The sequence below is a fragment of the Lactuca sativa genome, chromosome 4, assembly GCF_002870075.4.
Source record: "Lactuca sativa cultivar Salinas chromosome 4, Lsat_Salinas_v11, whole genome shotgun sequence".
Lineage (NCBI taxonomy): Eukaryota > Viridiplantae > Streptophyta > Magnoliopsida > Asterales > Asteraceae > Lactuca > Lactuca sativa.
Genome location: NC_056626.2, coordinates 92,338,498 through 92,364,693, shown reverse-complemented (window position 1 = coordinate 92,364,693; position 26,196 = coordinate 92,338,498). Strand labels below are relative to the sequence as shown.

At 32.0% G+C, this 26,196-nt stretch overlaps 2 protein-coding genes across 2 annotated transcripts; one reads left to right on the top strand and one right to left on the bottom strand.

Annotated features, from left to right (window-relative positions):
* The first annotated feature begins 834 nt into the window (after positions 1 to 834).
* LOC111892381 (sugar carrier protein C) lies at positions 835 to 2,894 on the top strand. The gene is made up of 4 exons (XM_023888429.2): positions 835 to 1,049; positions 1,139 to 1,461; positions 1,558 to 2,187; positions 2,277 to 2,894. Exons 1-4 carry the CDS (start codon positions 914 to 916, stop codon positions 2,751 to 2,753), a joined length of 1,566 nt encoding a protein of 521 aa, XP_023744197.1. The 5' UTR covers positions 835 to 913; the 3' UTR covers positions 2,754 to 2,894.
* Positions 2,895 to 19,663: 16,769 nt separating this feature from the next.
* Positions 19,664 to 21,776, bottom strand: LOC111892391 (uncharacterized). The gene has a single exon (XM_023888437.2). It carries the CDS (start codon positions 21,510 to 21,512, stop codon positions 19,773 to 19,775), a length of 1,740 nt encoding a protein of 579 aa, XP_023744205.1. The 5' UTR covers positions 21,513 to 21,776; the 3' UTR covers positions 19,664 to 19,772.
* Positions 21,777 to 26,196: the final 4,420 nt, after the last annotated feature.

Below are 26,196 nucleotides of genomic sequence, written 5' to 3'. Positions count from 1 at the left end.
TTTATTTCGAAAATGTATTTTAAAAACTCTTATTGTTTACATCTTAATATTAACACAATTATTTAAAACATGTCAATAGTTTTGTTTAAAAAAATCAAATATCCTTATATTTTTTTTCCTAATATCATCTCACACACTTAAAATTATGCTCATTATTATATTTAATAAAATTAATAAATTTTTATTACAGTTGTTATTATTTAAAAATAATAGGAGATAAGTAGGAACAATAAGTAGAACGATATTTGATTTTTTATTAATATAAATTGGATTATTTATTTATCATTTCGTTTTTATTTATTTTAAAATTTACTTTAAATAAGATTTAATGTTTACATCTTGATTAAATTTTTATTTAATCAATTTGTGTAATACACTATCTCACACATAGTTTAAAATAAAAAAAAATACTATTAAACTAAAACTTACTATACTTTATTTATATGCGAACAATAAATAACCAAATTAATTTGAAATCTTATTTTATATATTGTATTTATTTTATTCATATGCAAACAATAAATAACCAAATCAATTTGAGGTTTTATTTTATATATTGTATTCATCTATTATAAACATTATTGCTTCTTTCAAATTTCTAATTTTTTTTCGAAAAATTTGCTTAGTAGTTAGTAGTATATACTTATTAATAATTTTACTACATAAGTTTAAATCTGGATAATGACAATGACGTGGACATTTGTTTTTGTTCTACACACTAAAGAGTTTGACTTAAACTAGGAAACCTTATTAAATTCTAATATATCTACAATACCTCAATGTCCATCATCGCCTATAAATACACCGGCGATTCATCTTTTTCAAAGTACAAACCATTCACCTTCTCTTCTTCTTCACAACATTTTTCATCGGAGTTCTCAGATCGAACGGAAGCTCAGGAAAGCAAATTGTCATGGCTGGCGGTGGAATTCCGACTTCTACAGGCGGCGACAAAGCTTACCCGGGAAACCTTACCCTCTACGTCACGTTTACTTGCGTTGTAGCGGCCATGGGTGGCCTCATCTTCGGTTACGATATCGGAATCTCCGGTACACTATTCAACATTCATTGATGGAGTATTTTATATTTTTATTACAGGGATTTTAATTGAAACGCTTGTATTCTTGAATGTTTACAGGTGGAGTTACGTCGATGAATCCATTCTTGCAGAAGTTCTTCCCATCGGTCTACCGGAAGCAGATAGAGGACACCTCAACGAACCAGTACTGTAAGTTTGACAGTCAGATATTGACAATGTTCACATCCTCTTTGTACTTAGCGGCGCTGGTGTCGTCACTTGTGGCGTCGACTGTGACCCGGAAACTCGGTCGGAAACTGTCTATGCTTTTCGGCGGCATCTTGTTCTGTGCCGGAGCTCTGATGAACGGATTTGCACAGGCTATTTGGATGCTCATAGTGGGTCGTATCCTACTTGGTTTCGGAATTGGGTTTGCTAATCAGGTAACTCATCGATCAAATGTATCTTCTCTTTTTTTTAACTATTTGTTTGATTCATAAATTCTTAATTTTCTTTGGTTTTCTCTTATACAATTTCAGTCTGTTCCATTATACCTGTCTGAAATGGCGCCATATAAATATAGAGGGGCACTCAACATCGGATTTCAATTATCATGCACCATTGGAATCCTAGTGGCAAATATGCTTAACTACTTCTTTGACATGATCAAAGGAGGGTGGGGTTGGAGGCTGAGTCTCGGTGGTGCTGTAATCCCTGCCTTGATCATCACCATCGGTTCTCTTTTCCTTCCGGAGACCCCAAACTCCATGATCGAGAGAGGTAATAAAGAAGAGGCAAGAGAAAAGCTTCGAAGGATTAGAGGTGTTGACAACGTCGATCAAGAGTTTTATGATTTGGTCATGGCCAGTGAAGCATCCAAGATGGTTGAGCATCCATGGAGAAACTTGTTGCAGAAAAAATACAGGCCACAACTGATAATGGCTATCTTGATTCCAGCTTTCCAACAATTAACTGGGATTAACGTGATTATGTTTTATGCCCCCGTTTTGTTTAAAACAATCGGGTTTGGAGGAAAGGCTTCTCTTATGTCTGCTGTGATTACTGGTTCTGTAAATGTCATGGCAACTTGTGTTTCAATCTATGGTGTTGACAGGTGGGGAAGAAGGTTTCTTTTTCTTGAAGGTGGAACTCAAATGCTCATTTGCCAGGTATAATTTGATATTCATCGGAAATCAATTTTTAGTCATTTAAGATTCAACCATCATTATGATTACATTAATTGTTTTCTTTGAAACAGGTTGCAGTTGCAATATTTATTGGGAGCAAGTTTGGAATAGATGGGAATCCTGGTGAGTTGCCAAAATGGTACGCTCTTGTGGTGGTGCTGTTCATATGCTTATATGTATCTGGTTTTGCATGGTCGTGGGGTCCACTAGGGTGGCTTGTGCCTAGTGAGATCTTCCCACTTGAGATCCGATCAGCAGCTCAAAGTATCACTGTCTCCATGAACATGATCTTCACCTTCATTGTGGCTCAAGTGTTCTTGACGATGCTTTGCCACTTGAAGTTTGGGCTCTTCATCTTTTTTGCTTTTTGGGTGGTGGTGATGACAGCGTTCATATACGTGTTCTTGCCTGAAACAAAGAATATTCCGATTGAGGAAATGGTGGTTGTGTGGAAGAATCATTGGTTTTGGTCAAGGTTTATGGTGGATGTGGAGTACCCGAATGGAGTTGAGATGACGAACGGAGGTCAGCTGGTCAAGGAGGTATAAGAAATCAAGATGGCATAGTCTGGGGACTCAATAGCATATCGAAAAAGTTTTTTTTTTTTTTTTTTTTTTTAATAGGTAGAAGTAAAATACACTTTTTTGGGCTTTGAAAAAGGTTAATATAAATATATAGTTTTAAATTTATATATTTTACTTTAATATATATAATTTGTGTCTATTCCCTCACTAATCTGTTTAATTTCTCTTAAATCATAACGTTGATGGTTTCATTAGATCTAACAAACTTTTCGTGTCGGGTTCGTGCCGTGTCAAAACATTAAACGGGTTGAGAGCACTTGACCCTAACTCGACCCGTTTAATTATCGTGTCATGTTGTGTCAACCCGTTTATTTTCGTGTCGGATTTCGGGTTAAGTTTTAAACCTTATAAATATGTTGTGTCATGTCGGGTTGAAACATTTTAAAGGTTGAGAAGTAAGAGCCATTGAGGAAAAAAATGAAAAAGTGAAATGCTGGAGTTGGGAGTTGAAACGGAAAATAAAATTATACTCCCTCCATCCCATCTTTATTGTTCATTTTTTACTTTTGAAGTTTTTATTTTTCTACTTTGATCTTAAATATTTTTATTTGTGTTATAAATTACTTGATAAAACTTATAACAATGAAAAAACATTTAAAACAATCCATTTATATATTTTGCATTAAGTGTTATATATAAAAAACAAAAATATTTAAGGTCAAATTTGAAGAATAAAGACTTCAAAAGTCAAAATTGGACAATAAATACAAGACGGATGTAGTAGTAAGTTTAGAAAGCAAAATGGAAAAAATTAGAGTTAGGAAGCAAATGAGATAGGTAGGGAGGAGGAGTAAAATTAAGTCACTTTGAAATTTTAAATTTTACTTTTAGTTCTTGAATTTGGGCCACTACAAATGTATAATATTGAAAATATTTACAAAAATATGAATGGGAACATATATATATATATATATATATATATATATATATATATATATATATATATATATATATATATATATATATATATATATATATAATTAAACGGGTCATATTCGAGTTGAAAGTCTTGACCCTAACCCTACCCGTTTAACTATCGTGTCATGTCAACCCATGTACATAAATGGATCGAAATCTCTAACCCTAACCCGCTAACTTCGTGTCAGGTTGTCGTGTCGTGCCAAATTTTGTCACGTCTAGGTTTCATGATCGAAAGATCATGACATCATTTATTTAAGAAATAACATTGTTTAAATGTAGGGATGATATTGGGATGGATATAATACGAGTATTAGTGATTTTAGTTTTTGAGACAATTGGGATGGATATCATACGGGTATTAGTGATTTTAGTTTTTGAGACAATGACAAAACTAGCCAAATTCTTTAATTATGTCTTACTTAATAGCTATTTCTTTTAAAATAGCCAAAAATAGCCAAGAAAACCCTAAGTTTTTAAAATCACCTATTGTTTCATACATGGTCTACGATTTAACGCTTAATAGTTTACTATAAAAAAAATCATTTGCACATATGAAACCGTAGGTGAAAAAATTACCTACGTTATGCTCTCTACGAATTACGGTTCCCAAATTGTAGATAATAAAAACTACTGTTTCCTTTGAATAACTATTGTTTCATTCTAAAAACTATTGTTTCCTATGAATAACTACTATTTTATTCTTTAAATTCTTTTTTTAATCAAACTACAAATCAACCCAACATACCTACCTTTATGTACAATTATATCAATATATAAGTTTGAAAAATAAAACATAAGGAAAAAAAGATAACAGAAACCTTAGATTTCGTAAGTCACTTTTAGTGTACAACCTGATAATGCGTAATGTGTGCATTAACAGGTTGTATACCATATGTGACTTATGAATCCAAAGTTTTCTTTCTTTATTTTTTGTTTTTTCAAAAAAAAAATAGCTTAATTTAATAGATTTCATATTAAACAACAATATTGAAGAACAATAAGCAAAAAATAAATAAATAACAAAAAAGTAACAAAAAATAAACAACTGAGGAATACAAGAAAATACATGATTGTTTGGAGTCTTTATTTATAGAGTTTTCTTTACCTTCAAAGAATGGAAAATGACCCAAAAGCAAAATTTCAAATTTATATAGGGATAATGACTTGAAAGGGTAACGAACTTTCGAATTTTGTCACATTTAGTCACTAAACTTTTTTTCGTTATCTATTTGCCATTGAACTATTGAAACTGTTCACATTTTACCCTTATGACCGGTTGTTACCGGTCATAAGGGTAAAATGTGAACAGTTTCAATAGTTTAGTGGCAAATAGATAACGAAAAAAAGTTTAGTGACTAAATGTGAACAAAGTCGAAAGTTCGTTTCCCTCTAAAAAGTTCAATGACTAAATGTGAACAAACTTCCTATTGTATTATGTTTTAGCAAATTATTTATTTTTGTTTAATTGTAGCAACATTTGTGTGGCATCCCCATTTTCACGGCCAGAAAAGACCGATTTGTTTATGCTTTATTTTTAAAATCAGAGGAATCTTTTAAAGAAAACAGTTGCGTAATTTGTTCCCAAAACAAGATATGATAATAACTTATCAAAACATTTCTCAAAGAGAATGTTATTTCATTAAATAATAAAATCTCGGGATGTCATGTTCTGATACAGACCAAAAGCATAAACAATATAAAATAAACCTTACAACAGTTATTTATAACTACTGATCTATAATCCAAAATCTCTCGTCAAGTCCACCAACTTATACTCTTGTGTCATTACCTGTAATGCAAAGAAAACCGAGTGGGTCAGGCTTGGGAGCCTGGTGAGCATATAGGGTTTTCAACCCACAATAATATAATTATTATATTCAACCATCAAACAATCAACACAATTACCCATCCCCATTATCTTCTTTATTTCTTAGGATTTTACCCTAAGAATTCAACTACCCGTCATCCATTCATTCCTAAGGATTGACCTAAGGAATTGGCACAAAATCTATTGCTACATAAGGCGCATCTACCAACATCATCCTTTAAGCGCCTCTGCCAGGATTACGTCATACATTATGAGGCGCGACTGCCAGGTTTTTGACATTCTCTTTTAGGCGTATCTGCTGACATTATCCTATAAGCGCATCTGCCACGATGTTATGAAGTCAGATTTGGACGTTCTTTTTATGAACGCTCATGGTTTAATGTATTCTACGACTTTCGTTTAGATCTCTAAGGCCAAATCTCGCTCTACCATAAATTCACTATTTACGTCGCGCTATGTCGTGCCGGTTCTGTCGCGAAACTTCGACGGGTCATAACTTCTTCGTTATAACTCGGATTTCGGCGTTCTTTATATGTACGGAATCCTTGTAACATATACTATAACTTAGTTAAGGTTAATCATTCTAAATAATCTTCCATCAAAAAGTCATTTTTGATGCTTATCGTCTCTAAATTGACTAGCCCTGATCTATGAGCGTTACAATTTGTTGATGAAGAAATCTATGAAATAAAAAAACAAAATGTAACATCCGGATTTCCAGGTATCATAATTTAAGTATTTTTCTTTTGAGTTAAGAAGAGAGACTCGACGAGTTGAGACCTCAACTCGTCGAGTAAGGTCGCGACTGATGACTCGGATTAATGAAGAGAGACTCTATGCTGGATGAACGATTTTATACATGTTTTAAAAGATTTAAACGGTATATTTATTTTATATCTACAAATATGTTGCGGATGAAACATGAGTAGATGAAATAGTTGATGTGTGATGAAATAAAATGATGAGAGATAGGTGATGATAATTAGGTAAATAGATGATGATGAATATGTGATGTAGGATGAAAGGAGATACCATAACCTTAACCGGAAATGTGGCGATGTAGTCATCTACCAGAGTATAGATGGCAACCACGGACTATTCTAGACAACCCAGTGGAAACACCAGCAGACCCATAACCTGTAGGTGATGAATTACGACTTCAGGCAATGTTGTAACTACGTATTCATGCGATGATACTCTAACCCCTTACTATGGATTACGAGTTCAGATGATGTTGTAACTACATATTCATGGGATGTCACAAATTCCGCATGTCAAACCAACGGTCATAATTCACATCAGTAAGAATGGTTCATTTTTTGTAAAACCAAAATCAGATTGGAAATTTTGATTTTTTATTTTGGAAAATGTCAAACCATTGGTTTTTTATTTCGGTTTTGGTTTTTTGTTTTTTTTTAAATATATTTTCAGGGTTTTGTTTTTTTTTATTTCATAGATTTATTCATCAACAAATGTTTCTACAATTTAACAAAAATAAATAATTTGCTAAACATAATCTAAGAGGAAGTTTGTTCACATTTAGTCATTGAACTTTTTAGAGGGAAACGAACTTTCGATTTTGTTCATATTTAGTCACTAAACTTTTTTTCGTTATCTATTTGTCATTGAACTATTGAAACTGTTCACATTTTACCCTTATGACCGGCAACAACCGGTCATAAGGGTAAAATGTGAACAGTTTCAATAGTTCAATGGCAAATAGATAATGAAAAAAAGTTTAGTGACTAAATGTGATAAAAGTCGAAAGTTCGTTACCCTTTCAAGTCATTATCTCATTTATATATTATGGAGTAATAGACCGTCAAATAGTGTTTGACGGACTCTCAAACAATAGCCTAATGCCTAATGCCTAAACTGTAGTTCATTTAACATTTTTATGACCAAACCAGCCTAATGCCCAAACCGTATTTCATTTAAAATCCTTATGACCAAAATGTATGTTTTTTTTTTATGAAACTGTAGTTTTCTTTAACTGTCTACTATTTCATTGATTATTTTTTTGCTAAAAACTAATTTTTGACTATTTAATGAAAAGTAATTGTGAAAAATAACTATTTTTGTCATTGTCGCTTATAATTTGTATATCAAACTTGGTTTGGTCTTATCGGGTGGTTTGATAAATAGTCATAGAGTTTGTGGGTATACTCATGGATATCATATATCCTATTTATGATATTAATTTGCGTGTTAAAATTTAAACAAGGGCTTTTAACCAGTGGCGGGCCTATTAAGGGTCTTTGGGGTTCCGGGCTATTGCTCAATTTCCGGCACGCAGTGTAAATATATATATTTTTTTTTTGGTTTTTTCTATTAGGTGCACCCGCTTGAAGTACGAGGGACACCCCTACTAAAACAGTCTGCGTCCGCCACTGCTTTTAACACAACGATATATGGTGTTGCTCTTCCTTTTTGAGATTGAGGGTTCAAATCCTCTAGTAGACATAGGTGGAATAATTTAGATGTAATTTAGTATATTTGCAGTTTTAAAAAAAAAAAAAAAATTATTAAAAAAAAACTCAATAACAATTACATCCAAAAAATAACTTAACTTTTAATAACTTGAATTTCCATAAAAAAATTTAGCTTCTAAAAGTATATTATATAAATGTAATTATCACCATACAAAATTTATAATATATGAATTTCATAATAAATTATTAAGATAATAACATAAATATTACTTGGAACGATAAATTCTTAAAAACTCCTATTAATGGAATGATGCATGTCGATTATTTTGTGTTGAGTATTAAAAAGTTTAGATCAAAATGTCATGATATGTAGTTTATGACCAACGATCGAAAAAGATATGTGCATATATCATATCTGAGATATAAAAACGTAAAATATACTATCATTCGGTAGAAGTTATAACTCTAAGGACGATTGAGACATCGAGATGCACAGAAACATAGCACATAAACTTAGAAAGTAACTGCAATTTATTATGTTTTTTCCAATTGGTTGTCCAAGATAACAACCCTTTTTAAATTTTATAAAAATATAATTTTTTTCCTCCCTTATACCACCTTTCCATATGCCGGTTCGGTTCTTGATTTTGGTCGAAGCCGGTTCCTGGGTTGGGTCCGGTTCGGTCATTTTGCTCATCTCTAGTCTATTTGTTAGGGTCAAACCCAAACATTTTAGTCATTTATCATCCATTTTCTTAAAAATGAATGTGATTTGTCTAGAGTGTGTTAAAATTTAAATAAATAAATAAAATACAGAATAAAAATAAAATAAATAGTTTTAAAAAGTAATCACAATGATATTGGTAATTTATTCATTTATAGAGTCTAATTAATGTGAATTATATTTATTTAGGTAAAATTTGAAAGTTAGACTTAAAATGGTAAATTTCACAAAAATCTAGTATTTGACCAAAGTTTGACTTGACTAGATTTTAAAGGCCATTATGTTAAGATACATGATAGTGAGGGATTAGATATGAAACATTATGGAAAATAAGTTAGTTGGGTGAATATTAGACATGACTTGGAATTGATGGTATAAACTACAAATATTTGGAAGCTAGTTATGAGGTCTCACCATTTCTTCTCCATTTGAAAGAGGAAACGATTTTGATACGAAAGGAAGGAAGAAATAGCAATATTAAGAGCATGATAAGAGATTTAGGTAAGCAAGTGAAGAGAAAATGAATTAAAGAACCTAAAGATTGATTAGACGCTTGTAAGATTGATTAGACGCTTCATCTAATTTAATCTATGTGTGTGTAAGAACCACATATCATAATTTCTTCATATTAAGAGTGTCTTATTTTTATTTCTAACAAGTTTTAACTTATAGACCATAATTATAATCTCATGTTACTCATTCATTGCTCAATAATTGATTTATAATGATTTTTGGAGAGCTTCAAGCTACATTAATGGTAGATTTTGAATTCTAAGCTCTATATATGAATTTAATGATGATTTAAAGCCTGAATGATGTATTAAAACTAACTTGAAGCTATGGAATCCATCCAATTGTTGAATGTGACATTGATGTATTTGTTGATGAGTTTTCAACTTCGTTTGGGGTTCTATGTTAAATCATGCTTCATAAGTGTTGATCTAGTTTTCGAAAAAATAAACAACATATTAAACCTTATGAACATCATTCATCTAATCAAGGGTAACTTTCATGCGACAATGATTTGAACTAACATTGTATTGATAAGAAAGGAAAGTTGAACTCTATTTGAAGTGAAATGGATTTTGATCATTCAAAATGTCGAATCATCACGTATAAACCATAAATTCTTATGTAAAAAAGTTTTCGAATTATTGAAACTTATTTGGAACATTATTTGAATATTGAAAGTCAATTAAAACCTATTTTGGAAAACATATCAGTCTAATCAAGATATGAGACTTAACTTGGAAGTTTGATGCATCGTGACTATTTAGTCAAGCTTTCAAGTATTAACTAACTTAAATTACTAAGTTATGAATGATTTAAGTTGTTATGTAGTAGTGTTGTAAGTGGTTATGTTTAGGACACCATAAAAAATCATTTGGAAGCTTACTTTAGAAGAAGGGGTCTGAAGGTTTGTATCGATCGGATACACTTCAAGTATAAAGAACAAAAGTAAACTAATCTAAGCAAACAAATAACAAAAAGTAAATAACACAGAGAGTTCTCCAAATTGTCTTCCACTAAGAAAGGGTTTGTCTTCACCAAGAAGATGGTTTGTCACAAGGATGGTCATCAAGACAAACTCTCTACATTAGGGTTTACCCCAATGTAGATTATAGAGTAATCTATACAAGTATATCCCTTGATTGAAGGGATTGTATCTTATCTATACTAAGAACCGATCTTCATAACAAAGATATATGTTATCTATTCTATACTTATTTTTATCATTACCTAATATACAAAAGATTATGTAGAATAATTATAATAAGCGATGACTACACGATGACGTTGATAGACTTCATACGATGGCGTTGGCGGTGTAGACGCTGACGCTGATATAGCATGTAGAGTGTTTGACTCATCAGATCATAAGGTGTAACCTTACAATCTCCCATTATCTGATGATGTCAAAACTAATATTCACTAAATTCTTTAGCTTGTTTATACAAACTGTGAAAAGAAATAACATTTCTCACCATATCGGCCGAGTAACAACAATTTTTCAAATTTAAATTTAAACCATTACTAAGCAATAAAGAATAAACTCCATTCTTGGTCACAGGCGACACTTTCCTATTTCCCATCTTTAAGTTTATCTTCCCGTCCTCCACATCCCTGCTTCTTTTTAGTCCCCGCAAATCAGAACAAATGTGAATACCACAACCTGTATCAAGGACCCAAGAATTAGCATGTGATAAGTTATTAGATTGAATAGTGAAAATACGTGCAAAAGAGGGTTTGATCTTCCCATCCTTTATGTACTGCAAGTACTTGGGACAGCTTCGTTTCCAGTGCCCTTTTTCATGACAGTAGAAGCACTCCTCTTCCTTCAGATTGGAAGAAGGATTAGCATAACCAACTTTGGTCCCACTCGAAGAGGATCCATCAAGAGACTTTCCCTTGCTGCTCTTGTAGGGATCCTTCCTCTTCTTTCCCTTCCCATGTCTGATTGCCAGAACAAGGGAAGAAGTAGTAGTAGTAGTAGACACCACCGACTTGCCTTTCAGGTTGCTTTCTGCAGTCCTAAGAAGGCCTTGAAGCTTGCTAAGAGTGACCTCCTCCTTGTTCATATGATAAGTCATACAAACTGATCATAACAAGAAGGTAAATAGTGTAGAATGATATCTATGGCCAACTCTTCATCAAAATTGACATTCAATTTAAGCAAGCGGTCCACGAATCTCTGCATCTTCTGCAAGTTGGTCATGATGGGTTCACCATCCTTCATTTTGGTTTTGATCATGGAGGCAATGATCTCATACCTATCCTGCCGAGCACTTTGATGGTATATTTCCATCAAATCTTGATACATTTCAAAAGGATAGTAGTCCTCATAGGACTTCTGTAACTCAGGAGTCATGGTTGCAATCATAAGACATGACACCTTTGTCGCATCCCACTCATGAGTTGTGTGTTTAACGATTTGTTCGGGAGTATCAGTGGTGACATCAATCTCCTTAAGCTCTTTATCTAGGACATATTCTTTGTCCTCATAGCGAATAGCCATTCGGATGTTTCAAATCCAGTCATTGAAGTTCGAGCCATCGAAAATGACCCTCCCACATAGGTTCATGAGGGAGAAAGAGCTTGAAGGAATTGGGTTGGAAGCATTGTTTGGGATAGACATATGTAAAAGAAGAAGAACAAAGTTTAGATTAGATGATTATCCTTAATATTACACCCAATATGAAATATTAAGGCTAGGACCCAACACAATATTCTACAATTACGAAAAGGGATGTCGTAATCCAATTGTAAAATATTTGAAGGTAGGTAAACGACGATTTGCCAATTTCCACCATGAAAACGAAATAGATTATTATGTTTTTATTGGTTTGAAATTCCTAGATCTTTGAGATTCAATGAACTTTTTCAATGGCATGTTTAAATCTCGATTGTGCCTTTCAAGTTTGTGACTGGGATGTCGAGGATCACAAACAAGGTATGAATAACCATGCAAATTAGCTTGGTACACCCAATGTTACAAATCATATAATCAATGTGCCGGTTAACCACACACGCTCCATTGATCTATGATTAACATCAAGTTACCCTTTGCCACACATTGTCAGTCCTAAATTAGTATGTCGGTTAACCACACACGCTCCACTAACGACTTAACAAGGTACAAAGTGTAATTTCATGGATTAGCATATTTTTCCTAAAGTAACTAAAATTGGGAACTTTAATAAAAGTTTGGTTACTTTATTTTTTAATCATTATACTTTTAATGAGGGAAAATTAATGTCCTATCATACCCGTTCGGCTAACGAACCTCCACCAGTCAAGGAAGCGGTAGGTGAGAGTGGACACCCATTAAGCTACCATTTTATAGGCAGTAACCTTATACCCCCCTTATAGACCGGCTTCTTGAATGAGGTCTACTAACGGTAAGACCAACTTGTCTTATGCATATATATATATATATATATATATATATATATATATATATATATATTAAACTTATAATATTATAAAGTATAAGGGTTGAATTTTAACTTTTAAAACTCTAGGGTTTGGAATTAAAGTTTCATTAGTGTTACTTTACAAATTTCAAAACTTGGGGGCAAGTTTTGAAACTTGTGAAAACTCCTCACATTCATAACTTGTGAGTTTAATTGGATTTTAATGTATGAGACCTTTCATTTTCCATAACTTGAGGACAAGTTATGGGGGTCATTAATATTCATCTAGTTCATTTTTCTAACAAGTAAAATTATCACATAATCTATGATCTAACTAAACTCATAATCAAGATAATTTCTAGTCAACAATTTGAAAGCAATTTTGTTTATCATATAAAAACAACAATTATTTAAAACTTTGACAATTATCTTGTGGTTGGATGAGTACAAGCACTACCATATCATAAAAAACATTTCCAATTATCCAAAACAGTTTGTGGTAGTGTTCCCAATCCAAACCAGGCCACGAAACTTGAAATTCTACAAACAGTGCCTTCAACTCGTCGAGTACATGAACTGGACTCGGCGAGTTGCTCTTTTACTGAGTGCACTCGTCGATTCTATTCATGTACTCGGCGAGTTCACCAGTCAGGGGCCAAAATTTCGACTTTTTCAGCTTTGAAAAACTAGTAAGCATCAAATATAATAGAAAACAATCATAGGCTTTGATACCACTGTTGGGTTTTGAGCACTATAACACTCCTATGATGCACATGCAAACCTAAATGCTTTGGATCTATGTTTTCTCTATTATACATGCATATTTTCAATTTTTCCAAAGCATTGTCCTAATTAGCATACAAATTACCCAATGAATAATACATATACATAGATGACATACCTTTTGAAGGACTTGTAGTTCTTGACCTTTGAAAACTTGAGCACCTCAAGTGTGATACCTCTAATGGTTCACAAACACCAATACGCAAAAGGATGACTTAAGAGAATAAGCTACTTATCTCAAAGAGAAGGTGTAACCGATTTTGGCTCATGGAGGGTTCTATTTATAGTGTTGCACATGCTATGGTTACACTTTGTAAACCCTAATGCTCCATGACTTTCCACAATCTTATGATCCATGGGTTTAACCTCAATGGATTAACTTATTAGTTTAGTCCATCTAAATAATCGTGGATCATTAGCCCACACTACAAGAATCATTGATTTACATAATCAATCCCTATATATTTAATTAGTCTCTTTTGACCACAAAATTAATTCCAAATTACTTATTGATCAATACTAATTAAATAATTTCATATTAATATATTATACTTGTAATATATTAATAAACCATAAATAACCTTATTCTCAAAATCCATCCTATCAAATTACACTGGTGAAGGCAACCCCAAAGGACCATGCTACAATCGGGTCAAGTACATACCAATTATAGTTATGGGCTTAGACACCAAATCCAACAATTATGTGGTAGTGGTAGGGGTGAAATAGTCCCCGTAACTGGTTGAAAGAGACCGAAGGGGTAAGCCAACACTCAAATATGCTAGGCGGTTACCGGTTGAAAGAGACAGAAGGGGTTGGCCAGCACCCTGATATGTTGGCGGTTACCGGTTGAAAGAGACCGAAGGGTTAGGCCAGCACCCGGATATGCTAGGCAGTATGCGTATTGTATGGTATGTGGTATGATGGGGGAACTCACTAAGCTTCGTTATTACAATTTTCAGTTTTGGTTTCAGATACTTCTTCTTCGAAAGGAAAAGAGCCGACATGATCACAACGTATCACACTATGATTTTTCGCACATGAGATCTTTGGGAGTTGTACTCTGATGTTGTTTTCTTATGTCATGTTTTGGTTATTGAGATATTGGTTTTTGATTATGATATGGGATGACACTGTTGATGTTTTCTGACTACTGGTTTTTATAATTACGTAATTAAAAATGAAACTTTTTGTCATGAATTTTGAGATGTTAACGAGGAAGCTAAAGCGTGGTCACCTCAATAAGAGTTAGTATTAGCACAATCATGGATTGACGTTTCAGAGGATGCGAAGACGGATGGAACCATACACATGATCGTTTTTAGATGTGCGTTAGAGTCACCTCAATAAGAGTTAGTATTAGCACAATCGGATGCTCGTGTTGGTTTCACCCTCAACGAGGATGAGCCCGTTCAAGTGTCACCCCTCCCCCAACCAATAGGAAGGGACAAAACAAAAAACAAAGGCAATGGCAAAGCGTCGGAATCGGATGACTTGAAAGAAATGGGCGAGAATGTCCAAGGCATAAAAGATAGAATGGATAAATTTTTCCAACTTGCTTCAGATACAGAGAGTCAGAAACAAAAGGACAACGACCTGAGAGTGCTATCGATGGACATGTCGAATTTGACCGGGAATGCGCTTCAAGTTGTTTTGCAAATGAAGGAAGACGTGAAAAAGCATTACGCTAATCGTGGTTAATTTGTAGTTATTTTCCAAGTTTTTACTTATTTGATGTGTGTGTGTGTGTGTTTTTTTAAGTTGTAGGTTTAAGCTTTCTAGTTTTTTATTTTCTAATTTCCTCTGATTTTTTTATTGTCATGTTTTTTTAAGTAATGTAATGGTTTTTTTTTAATTAATGAAATCTTTTGTTTTTAATTAAAACTAAAAATTTTATTTATTTAAAAATAAAAATAATTAAAGGAGTGTGGCACCATTCATTGGGTGTGGTATGAAACCATACTTTTGTAGTAACCAGTGACTTGGCGTTTATGTACTATTATGGTTTCATGAGGGAGTGTGACACCACTCCCTTCAACCTTACCTTTAATATGATAAAAACATTAAAAACTTTAAAAGATTATTACTTATAATTAATTATAGATTAATAAATACGGGCTATGCTTTAATTTTTATGATCCTTGCATACATTTATATATTTTTATTGTTTTTTTATTCATTGTTATTTGTTCTTATAATATATTTACCAATTAATAACTACTCTTTTTTTTTCTTTTCACAGATAAAAGGAACAAGATAGACTATATTTGTGCTAAAAAAAAAATTAGAAAATTATATTTGAATATTAGAAAATCTGAAAATAATTCTACCACATCATTTCCTGAAAATTCATCAACTATACGTGTTTTTAACATGAACTAGAATGGTGATAGTTTTTTTCTTCCTAAAGGGTTTTAAAAAATTGTGTTTGTTCTATAAATTTATAATAAACAAACCAATACCTTATCGATCTTTTAAAATTTTAAAAATAAAAATAAATCTTCATATTTTCAAGTAATATGTTCTCAAATTTTCATTATTTTTTCAATAGAGTTCGTTGTAACATTTAACCGTCTTTATTACTTTTGTTTTATAGAACAAAATGAGGACATATATTATACTAACACTAGAGATAGGAGAAAGATTAGAAAAGTAAATTTGGATAATAGATGTAACTAATTGTGATAATTTAAAGTTATTGATTTTAGATAAAGATAGTCATTTGACCAAGGTTTCCACGGATTATAACCTAATATCTAATAAGAGAAATTAAAAATCCTCCTAATTTTTTGTTCCTATATATCCTCCTATATAATGAACTAGTGACATGTGTAACATTTAATGTTTATTTAATGAGATTTATTTAATAATATTTTAGAATACTAATATGACACATATCATCATTTAAATGGATAAAAAAATTGATAGGATTAAAAGACAACGTTCATATATGTTTTTGGGATGTGAGCGGCATAAGAAGCAAATCACGATTCACGACATATTTCGACACAAATGGTCACTTTGTTATTAAAATTGAAAATAAATATGATTGGGTGATATATGTGGACAAAATATGGCTATTTTATTGAATAACTATTTCGACAAAAATTGATTATGATAATTGGATTTTGCGTGTGAGAGTGAAGAATGATTTGAACCAAAAAGCCCAAATATATAAGCCCATTAAACGATACTTACCAATTACCAAAATAAAACAATTTTTAACGAGTAATGATTTAGGTGATGTTTATTCCTTTTTTAAATCTTTTCAGATTTTTTATTGATACGGGGCGCAGGATATATATAACAGTTAACAGTTTTCATTTTTTATTGATACGGGGCGCAGGATATATATAACAGTTTTCATTTTTTAGCTGTTTGTTTGTTTTTTTAGAAGTTTTGAAATAAAAAACTTCTGCATATGTTTAGTTTGGGATAGTAATCCTATTGCCTTTCCAACTTTATTTATTTATTTATTTTTTATTTTTTTTTAAATCTTGAATATATGTTGTTGAATTTTTGTTTTACTTTTTTTTTTCGTTTTTTTTTTGTGTATTCTTGTTAATGGTTTTTTTTCCGTTTTTTTATATTGAATAATGATAATTTCTTACTGAAATATTCTTTTTTTTTTTTTTTGAAATATCATTATTTTTTTGCTAAAATATCATAATTTCTTGCTGAAATGTCATATATTATTAAATTTTCGGTATTAAAAAACTATTTTCGTTATATAAAATCAATTTATTTTATTTTTTTAATATTTGTAGCAGCAGCATGCAGATGTTAAAAAACAAACACGTTTCTTATTACAGTCTGTAGCCATTTGGTCCACCTCTTCAGCTCCAAATAGTTGCAAAGATGATCCATAAACTTTATAAATTTTTGCTTAAAAAAACAAAAAACACGTTAAGATTAACGTTATCAATACCACCCACCTTTTATGTTTGCAATAATTTAAAGTTATTTTTTTAGACAATTGATAGTTTGATACCTCTATCTGTTGAGTGTTGATCCCGATAGTTAGGTTTAAAATATGATATTGATGTAACTTGGTACGCGTTTTCTTTCCTTTTCTCTAGTCGTTTTCTCTTTTAAAATATCTTCGGTCGTTACTAAAGCACCGACATTAGAAACCATACAAATCAATAAATTATAAAAATATTAAATTATATCATTTTTTAATTCATATCATTTCGTCTAAAATCTAATAAATACTTTATTTTGTGCAGGGATGTATTTATTCTGCGAAATCAGAGAGATGTGCATGTATCGTCCCATAGTGGAAACAATTTAATGCCCACATATTCCAATACTCTATAACAATATGGAAAAGACAAAAAAGGACAGAACGACTGGTATTATTGATGGTACTCTCTGCAGTGTCACTTGTACATCATCGGAAGGTAGACAAAATGTTGATCGCTACATCTCTCACATGTCCTTCGTCCTACAAAACTACATATCTCCCCCACCATGTGCCCTCTAATGTCCTAATCTAAAGATAATGACAAGATTAGTGTTTTTAACGATCATTAAGTTTTTGTAATTTAGTTTTTATAATATATATTTATGCTAACATGAACATATTTACATTGTCGTTTTCTTCTATTTACACTATTGTGGTTTTAAAAATCTATTTCAGATCAATTTTCACTAATTGGATAGATTTTTTTAAATTTAATGCAAATAAAATATTAAAAAGTTCAATTAGGTTCTTAAAACTGCAACGACTTGATAATAAATAAATTGGAGTTATAATGTTGTAACAAAAAAATGGCTAAACACTCTTATTTATTTTTTCATTATAATATCCTACTTCTATTCAATTATGTTACGACATTATCTTTTTAATTTATGTTTAAGCATGGTTTGGTTGAAAACCCATCCAATTATTACATTCGGCGTGTTTGGCAAAAGTAGCTGTTAGCTGGAAGCGGATAGCGGTTAGCGGGTAGCTGGTAGCGTTTAGCATGTAGTTGGTAGCGGGAAGCTGTAGCTTTTATTTGTTATATGAATGTTTGGTAAAAGTAGCTGAAAGCTTTTGAAATATATAAAATTACATAAAAGGACAATTGATTAAAAATAAATAAATATATAAATATATTTTTAAGGGTAATTATGGAAATTGATTTCAAAAGCTCAGGAGCGTTTTGTTAAACGCTACATCAAGTAGCTTTTAAAATCGGAACGTTTTGTTAAAACTAAAAGCTAAACGCTCGTACTGCCAAACGAAGCTTTTAGTTTAAACTAGAGCGTTTTATCAAAAGCTAAAAGATAGAAGCTCCCAAACGCTTCCAAAAGCTCCGTGCCAAACACGCCCATTGTTGTATTCTTTTTTTATTATTATTAGAACTTTAACATTTAACAAACATATTTAATTACAGAAGTAAAAGTTGTTTGTATATATAAATGAGATTTTATAATATGCGTCCTAAACGCACATATAAGAATTATTAATTAATGACAACTATGACTATAATTAAATTTGAATTGCGTTAATTATAAGAAATATTATCATAAATAAATGTAAAATTCATTAATAATCTCCATAATTAATATATTTCATATTTAATTATGTTAATATTTTTTATAATTAATACTTCTTATATTTGTCATTAGGACAGATATTAAAAAAATCCCTATATAAATAACATTGTTATTACCAAGTATATTTTTCAAAATACAATGTTGCAATATAAGGAAATGAAAATAACATCCTCCCTAATAAATGAAAATAATTTTGCCACATGTCACTCTCTTATTAACTTGGACACATGTCATTTTTTGGTATTTTTGAATAAATGTTTTTTTCCATGTGTCATTTTCTCATTGTTTATCTTTTTTTTTAATTAACACATCATATTTAAACATCAATTATTAATTGCCTTATTTGAAAATAATAATTAAATTACAATATTACAACTCATATCATTGAATATGCTTCATTTTAAATTTTAAATTTAAATATTTTTTTGTTTAAACCTTTATATTTAATTTTTTTATTTTAATAAACCCGTATAACATACGGGTGTCACAACTAGTGCTGGAATATTTAAAAAAAAAAAAATTAACAAAAATAAGTTGTTATTTCTTGGATCTAACTTTAAAAAGAAATAAATATATGATACTATAACAAATAAATAAATGATAAGTTGCTGTTTCTTGTGTTTGCCTTATTGTACAATGGTGGGTGACATTAGCCCTTTCATAATCTTGATAACATCATGCTACTTTTATTGGGAATTCTAACAAATGGATACAAACTCAAAAGATAAAAAAACCTAAAATATTCATTATTTTCTTTTAGGCAAAAACAATACAAAAGTCAAAAATTCAAGATTTACATGCAATTAACATCAATTAACAAATGAATTACACAATTCAAGAATGCCAAATTCCCCTGATCATGCTTCGGAACCGATTCGATGACAAATTCCTAACAATCTTTTTAGCATCTAAAACTTGATCCTCAGCAAGTTTTTCAATATTTTTCAAATACCCAGAGCTTAAAATTTTCTTTCTGCCATCATTACAGAAAGTCAATGACATGATTATAGAAAGTAGATTCTTTCTATTACCTGAATTCCCTTCATCTGGATTGACCAATTGTAGAAGAAAGTTCACATTTTGATCATTTTGCACGAATCTTTTTTGGTTTCTAGGCACAACCACCAATCGGAAAAGTGTCTCTGAAGCCATTTCTCGTGCCTCAAACGACTTCGCATCAAGAAATTTCACCATTTCTGGCATGAATCCTGCATCACCCATGGCTTTCTTGAACTCATCAGAAGACCCACATAACCAAAACGCAGCTCTCAAGGCTGATTCTTGGATTGAAACCTCACCGTTTTTAAGAAAATAAAGTATATGATCGATAAAGTTGTAATTTTTCAAACTGTTTATGTACCCAATTGAATCTGAACATAGGATTATTAAAGCCCTCATGGATTTCTCTCGGGATTTGGATGAATATGAAGATTTTGGATCGAGTACACGAACAAGAACACGAATCCCACCTTCGTTTACAATCAAACCTCTTATAAATTCGTTCCCAGAAGCCAAAACTTGAATGAAGTCGATGGCACTTATTTGAGAAGCTTCGTTTTTGGACTTAACAAGCTTGATGGACATTGGTATTACGCCTTCTTCAACAACAAATCTTTTAATTTCATCAACACCTATGAGATTTCGCAACACCCCACATGCTAAACCTACCAATTCTCCACCAGCAGCATCATCACAACCACTCCCACAAATCTTTAATAATGCAGATGCCCCACCATGAGCGGAAACGGACCATGCGTTATCGGAATTTGCAGTGACTTTCATCAAACACCTGGTGGACAGTTCTTTCCCCAAATCACTTCCAGTCTCCAAAACTCTAATCAATGGGGAAATGACACCGGTTCCTACCAAAAGACTCTTGTATGAATCAAACCCAGAAAGCGTAGCCACCGATTTTAAGGCCTCTTCTTGAATTTCGATTTCTTTTGAATTCAGGAACTTCATTAGAACATGAACAAGCCCGTCAATTTCCATTGCGATTTTTACATACCTTTCATCTTCTTGAATGACTTCATTGAAGCTAACCAGAGCTTGTTTCTTCATCTCAATGCGACCAATCTTGAATCTACATAACAAATCTTTAACATAAAACTGGATGTCATCTCTAGATGCTGTGGGTGGAGGTCTTGAAACGACAATTGCGTAATTACCATTTGATAAAAGCCCCTCTGAATTAATAAATTCAGACAAAGACTTAACGCTACTGTCGAATTTCACAAAAATAATATCAAGATCACTCTGCATTAATAGCTTCCCACTGTAGGAATGTTCGATACATTTCTGAGCCAAATTGGTGGAACAATCTGTTGTTTCTTTAATGGACCGTATGATGCCGGAGAGAGTTGGGTGGTTGTCGGCCGAAGCTTGAATTTCCGGAGGGAGAGAGGCGAGGATGGAGAGAATCTCGTCTAGCTTGCTTCTTATCACTTTCCATTTTGATGAAAATACTTTGGTTGAGTGAGAGAGGAAGATTAGAGAAGAGATTTGATCAGTCGCATGCCGGAGTCTTAAATTTCCGGTGTTTGTTCCGGCGAGGTTGGCTTTCTCTTCTACCATGTCGGCGTTGTATTAATTTTGGAATAAAACCATTTTCCGGCTGAGTTTCTGCAGTGATGGTTGCTGGGATTCCGGTTGACTTGTTGGAGGATTCTGAAGGTGAAGTAATGAGAGCGAGACATAGCCGAAGATCTTATCCGATGTATACGTAACAGAGGAGGGTAGGGTCTAATTTACTGAATTACCCTTTGAGGTTTGTGATAAATTGATAGTACTGTAGACGAAGAAAGGTTACTTCGGTAATTTAACATTAAAGAATGAAAAATGGTGGGATGGTAAGTTGGGGTTGGTTAGAGTTGTCTCTAAAGTTATGTGATAATAAATTTAACACTTTTTAAGGAAATATACATAGAAGTCTCTTTGTCCTTTATTTTTATTTTCTTTAATATAAATAATTTGCGAAAATACAAAAACATAGAAAACATATGAGATTGTACTATATTATCTTTATATTTTGGACAATAATCCATCCAAATGTTGAATTACATAATATTAATCGATGATACATGAGAAATTGTTTCATATTAACAAAATATGTTTTTTGAAATTTTTATTATGAAAATTTGAATTTAAAAGTGATTAACGACGTAAAAAAAAAAAGAGAAACGATTGTTAAAATCATCTTAAATCTATATTACCATAACATTCTCATATGTAAAATTATTATGTTGCTAATGAATTTAATTTCTAAAGTATATATTTTTGATTTTTATAAGATAAAATATGTTTTCGTGTTTTCGCAAAATATTTATGTTTTCGCATATATATATATATATATATATATATATATATATATATGTATATATATATATAACTGTCGTTAACTTTAACCGTTGACTTTTGACCATGGTTAACTTTTAAAAAGATGTTAGTTTTAGAAGATAAACTAAGGGTTTACCCTATGTACTTCGATAGGTAGTGTGTAGTATCCACTTGGTTGGGTGAGCTGATTTTTGTTGATTACGTTGCGAGGTGAGTCTTCTCATTATATTAAGTAGGATGTTAGTTGTCTTTGTGACTCTTGCATTGTGTGTTGGGTGGGGCTTGTTTGTATATTGAGAGGGGCACATTTGTATGTTAGACGGGGCTGGTTATGTTGGGCAGGGCTCGATGTTATGTATGGTATGTGGTATTTTTGAACTCACTCAGTTTTAATTGTACTTACGGTTTATGTTTCAAATGTTTTCACCTACTTTTGGTTCCAAAGGGAAGGGTCCAGTTTGTTCACACCGCATCCCCTAGAGTTTATTTTTACATTATCTATTTTTATTTACTCTGATGTTTGAGAGATAAATTTTACTCTGTTTGGGTTTGTGAACAAATTTTATGTGATTTGGGTGTTTTAAAAACAAAATTTTGATTTAGTATTTTTGGGACGTTACAAGTTGGTATGGGAGCCTTGGTTTAAGGGATTCAGACACACTCTTGGGTATGTCTAAATTCAAACTAAGGTCTTGATGAGTCTTTTTGAAAGAAAAACACATTTTTCTTAAAAGATTTTTACAAAGAAAGGGGTGTGATGCATGCAATCAGCCGAGCTCAAGTAAGTGACTCCCCAAATACTTATACATGAGTATAATTATGTTTATTATGCTATTATGTGAGTTACATGCTAGAATAGGGCTAAGGATACCTTCAGGAATTGCAAGAAATGAATGTATGTGCTACTTGGAGTCTAGATTGACAAAGTTAATTGCGAAGTGTATGTTTAAAAATTATATACGATTAGGATCAAATAGCCTTAAAATGATTGATTTAGCCTTATTTCATGTTCCTTGTCTAGTTGTGGGCTTAGGGTAGAATTATTTATTTGAAATTCTATTTGATCCAGTGTTTGTATAATCTGCATGCATAAGGCAACCAACGGTGTTGATAGAGGTTCCTAGTAATTCAGACGCAAGCGTGATGAGGATTCCTAGGAGAGCCTAGGGAGTGCCATACTAGGATATGTATGTTGTTTCGCAAAGGATCCATGAGATTCGCCATAGTAAGTGACTTAGAGGATCTGGAATCATTCTTGAGGAAAGTACGAATAAGTGTGGAAGGTAGTATTGGGCTCGTACTACTGGAAGCATATGATTCATACTCGAATCAAGGAAAGCAACAAAGATCCTAAGTGTTGGGTTTTATGTACTCTAACAACCTTAAGGTGCACATACAACCCTAATGCTTTGGATCTATGTTTTCTCTAGTTATAAATGTAAAATTGTTTTCGAAAACATGAAGCCTAAACTAGCATACAAAATTTGATAATTGAATCATAAAACTAGCTAGATTGTTTACCTCTTGTTGTAGCTTGTTGTCTTTGGTCTTTAAGAACTTAGCACCTCAAATGTGATGCCTCTAGTAAGTCACAAACATCACCAACAATTTGGATGAATTGAGAGAGAGGTTCCAATGCACTAAAATCGGATATAGTGTCTTTAAGATAACTAGTTTCTCAAATTTAGGCTAAGGGATGTCAAATATATAGTGTAAGAATCCAAGAGTCATGGGTAAACCCTAATCCATACACTTAGGTTATGATCCATATCTTATGTGGGCTAACTCTACATAGATACTTACATAAACTTAGCCTATCATGGATCAATAGCCCAAACATATATATATATATATATCATTGATTTACATAATTAGTCCCCGTTAATTTAATTAGTCTCTTTTGATCACTAAATTAATTCCAAATTAATTCTTGATCAATACTAATTGAATAACATGATTTCATATTAATATATTATACTTGTAATATATTAATAAATCATAAACAACTTCTTTCTCAAATGTCCATCCTATATGATTGTTCTGGTGAAGGCAACCCAAAAGGGCTATGTTACTCTTGGGTCAAGTACATACCAATTATATTTATGGCCTTAGACACCTAATTCAACAGTCTCCGACTTGGATAAGTCTAATAATTATAACTGCAAGTACGACTCAAAAACCGACTAGCAATCGTAGCTCTTAAAATCCGTTGTCGAACTCTGACGCGTCCTTTAGATAAGGAATCATATATTCCTCCATTCTAGATATCGTATGAAATGAGACATGGATTATAATCATTCTCTATGTTTATGTGTTGTTTCCCGATTTCCGATTTATGACGACTGACTAATTGAAAAAATCAAATTAGTCCAGGCTTGGCCAAGCGCTTAGGGTTGTCATCACCAAATCATCGAGGGGGCCACTGATATCCCTTTTATCTCTATAAGGGTAAAAGGAATGGATAAACTTCGACTCACATGCTAGATGTCTCCATTTCATATCATCATCTCACTAATCGACTTGTGAACTGTAAATATATGTCTCTGTTTCAAGAATATAAGATATTATCGTCCCACTAATCACTTGTGATAAAATCCAAGAAGCGATTCAGATGATTGTGGGTTTAATCTAATACTCAAATCTTATTACCGGAGTACCCATGAACATTGCAACAAACTTGTGCTATGTCTAAATACTCTAGACAACCTATTGTCCTATTCATGACAGTCTTGCTTCAATACCTACTTCCAAAGTATGATCGATTGTAGATGGTTTGAATAATCTTATTATTCGGGAAGTCAAAACATGCGAAGTGAAACAACAATAATAATCGAATCCAATATGGTATCAAAAGTTTTGAATATAAATAAAACACCTTTTACTTAATCGCCATACTGATTACACATTATTCATTGTATAATGTTTTGATTAATCAACTTAATACTTGAATTAAAACAATAGTTATCCCATGCTCCAAGCATGCACACTATGTTTATCTATGGTCCTTTCTTTGTGAAATAGATCAGTTGAAAACTTTTCAATGATGCTCATTTCACAATTCCAAATCCTTTGTGTAAGAACACCTAATTCTTACCGCTATCATGCAATGATCCTTTTGTAATGTCGAGATACAAAAGTCACAGAGAGTTTGCCAACGATATTACAAAGTATTCATTTGGAGAATGATAATAAGACAATTGCAAAGAAGCGAAGTCTCAAATTTAAAGTACATTCCTTTGAACATCCTTCTTGCATAAATGGATTCTTAATATCCATCTCCCATTATGGAAACATTTACATATATGCCATATGACAACTTATTATTAATAGAATACTGTCTATACATAATAATGTCAATATGGTCTATCCATTACTATACTTCCAACTGTTCTTAAGCAACCAACCCTTAGTGAACCTTAGATCATCTTTGAGAGTTGTTTAATAACTTTAGTCATATCCGGTTCTAGTCCTTTTTCCCCTCTTAATTCCCTAGGAATTTGGAAAATTAGAACACGTGAATATTATAGCATATGTAATTGATCCTATCCGAAGCATATGGGATACGATTCATAATGTCTTACATAAAGACATGATACTTAACCAGTCTTTTGCTATAATGTTTCCATATATAGAATTTCCAATGTTGAAATATTTCAACATGGTATTCATATATATGCATGACTAAGTTTGATTAATACTTCAATCTAAACTTTTAGATTCAAAATAAAGTATAAGTATCCTCTCCCTTATTATAGCGAAACAACTTTTCAAATTTTGCAACTTGGCAAATTAGAACTTTGTTTCCTATAACTAATATTGCTAACTTGCAACATTTCACATAATAATCATGCTCCCACTATCATGATAATTATATTCTTACCAGCATAACACTTATGCTCCCACTAGATTTGACATGTACTCA

Excerpts from the sequence above, each read along its gene's own strand:
- LOC111892381 (XM_023888429.2), top strand. The coding sequence starts at position 914 with ATGGCTGGCGGTGGAATTCCGACTTCTACAGGCGGCGACAAAGCTTAC. Across the intron at positions 1,050-1,138 it reads TTACGATATCGGAATCTCCG|GTGGAGTTACGTCGATGAAT; the intron begins GTACACTATTCA and ends GAATGTTTACAG. Across the intron at positions 2,188-2,276 it reads CTCAAATGCTCATTTGCCAG|GTTGCAGTTGCAATATTTAT; the intron begins GTATAATTTGAT and ends TCTTTGAAACAG.
- LOC111892391 (XM_023888437.2), bottom strand. The coding sequence starts at position 21,512 with ATGGTAGAAGAGAAAGCCAACCTCGCCGGAACAAACACCGGAAATTTA.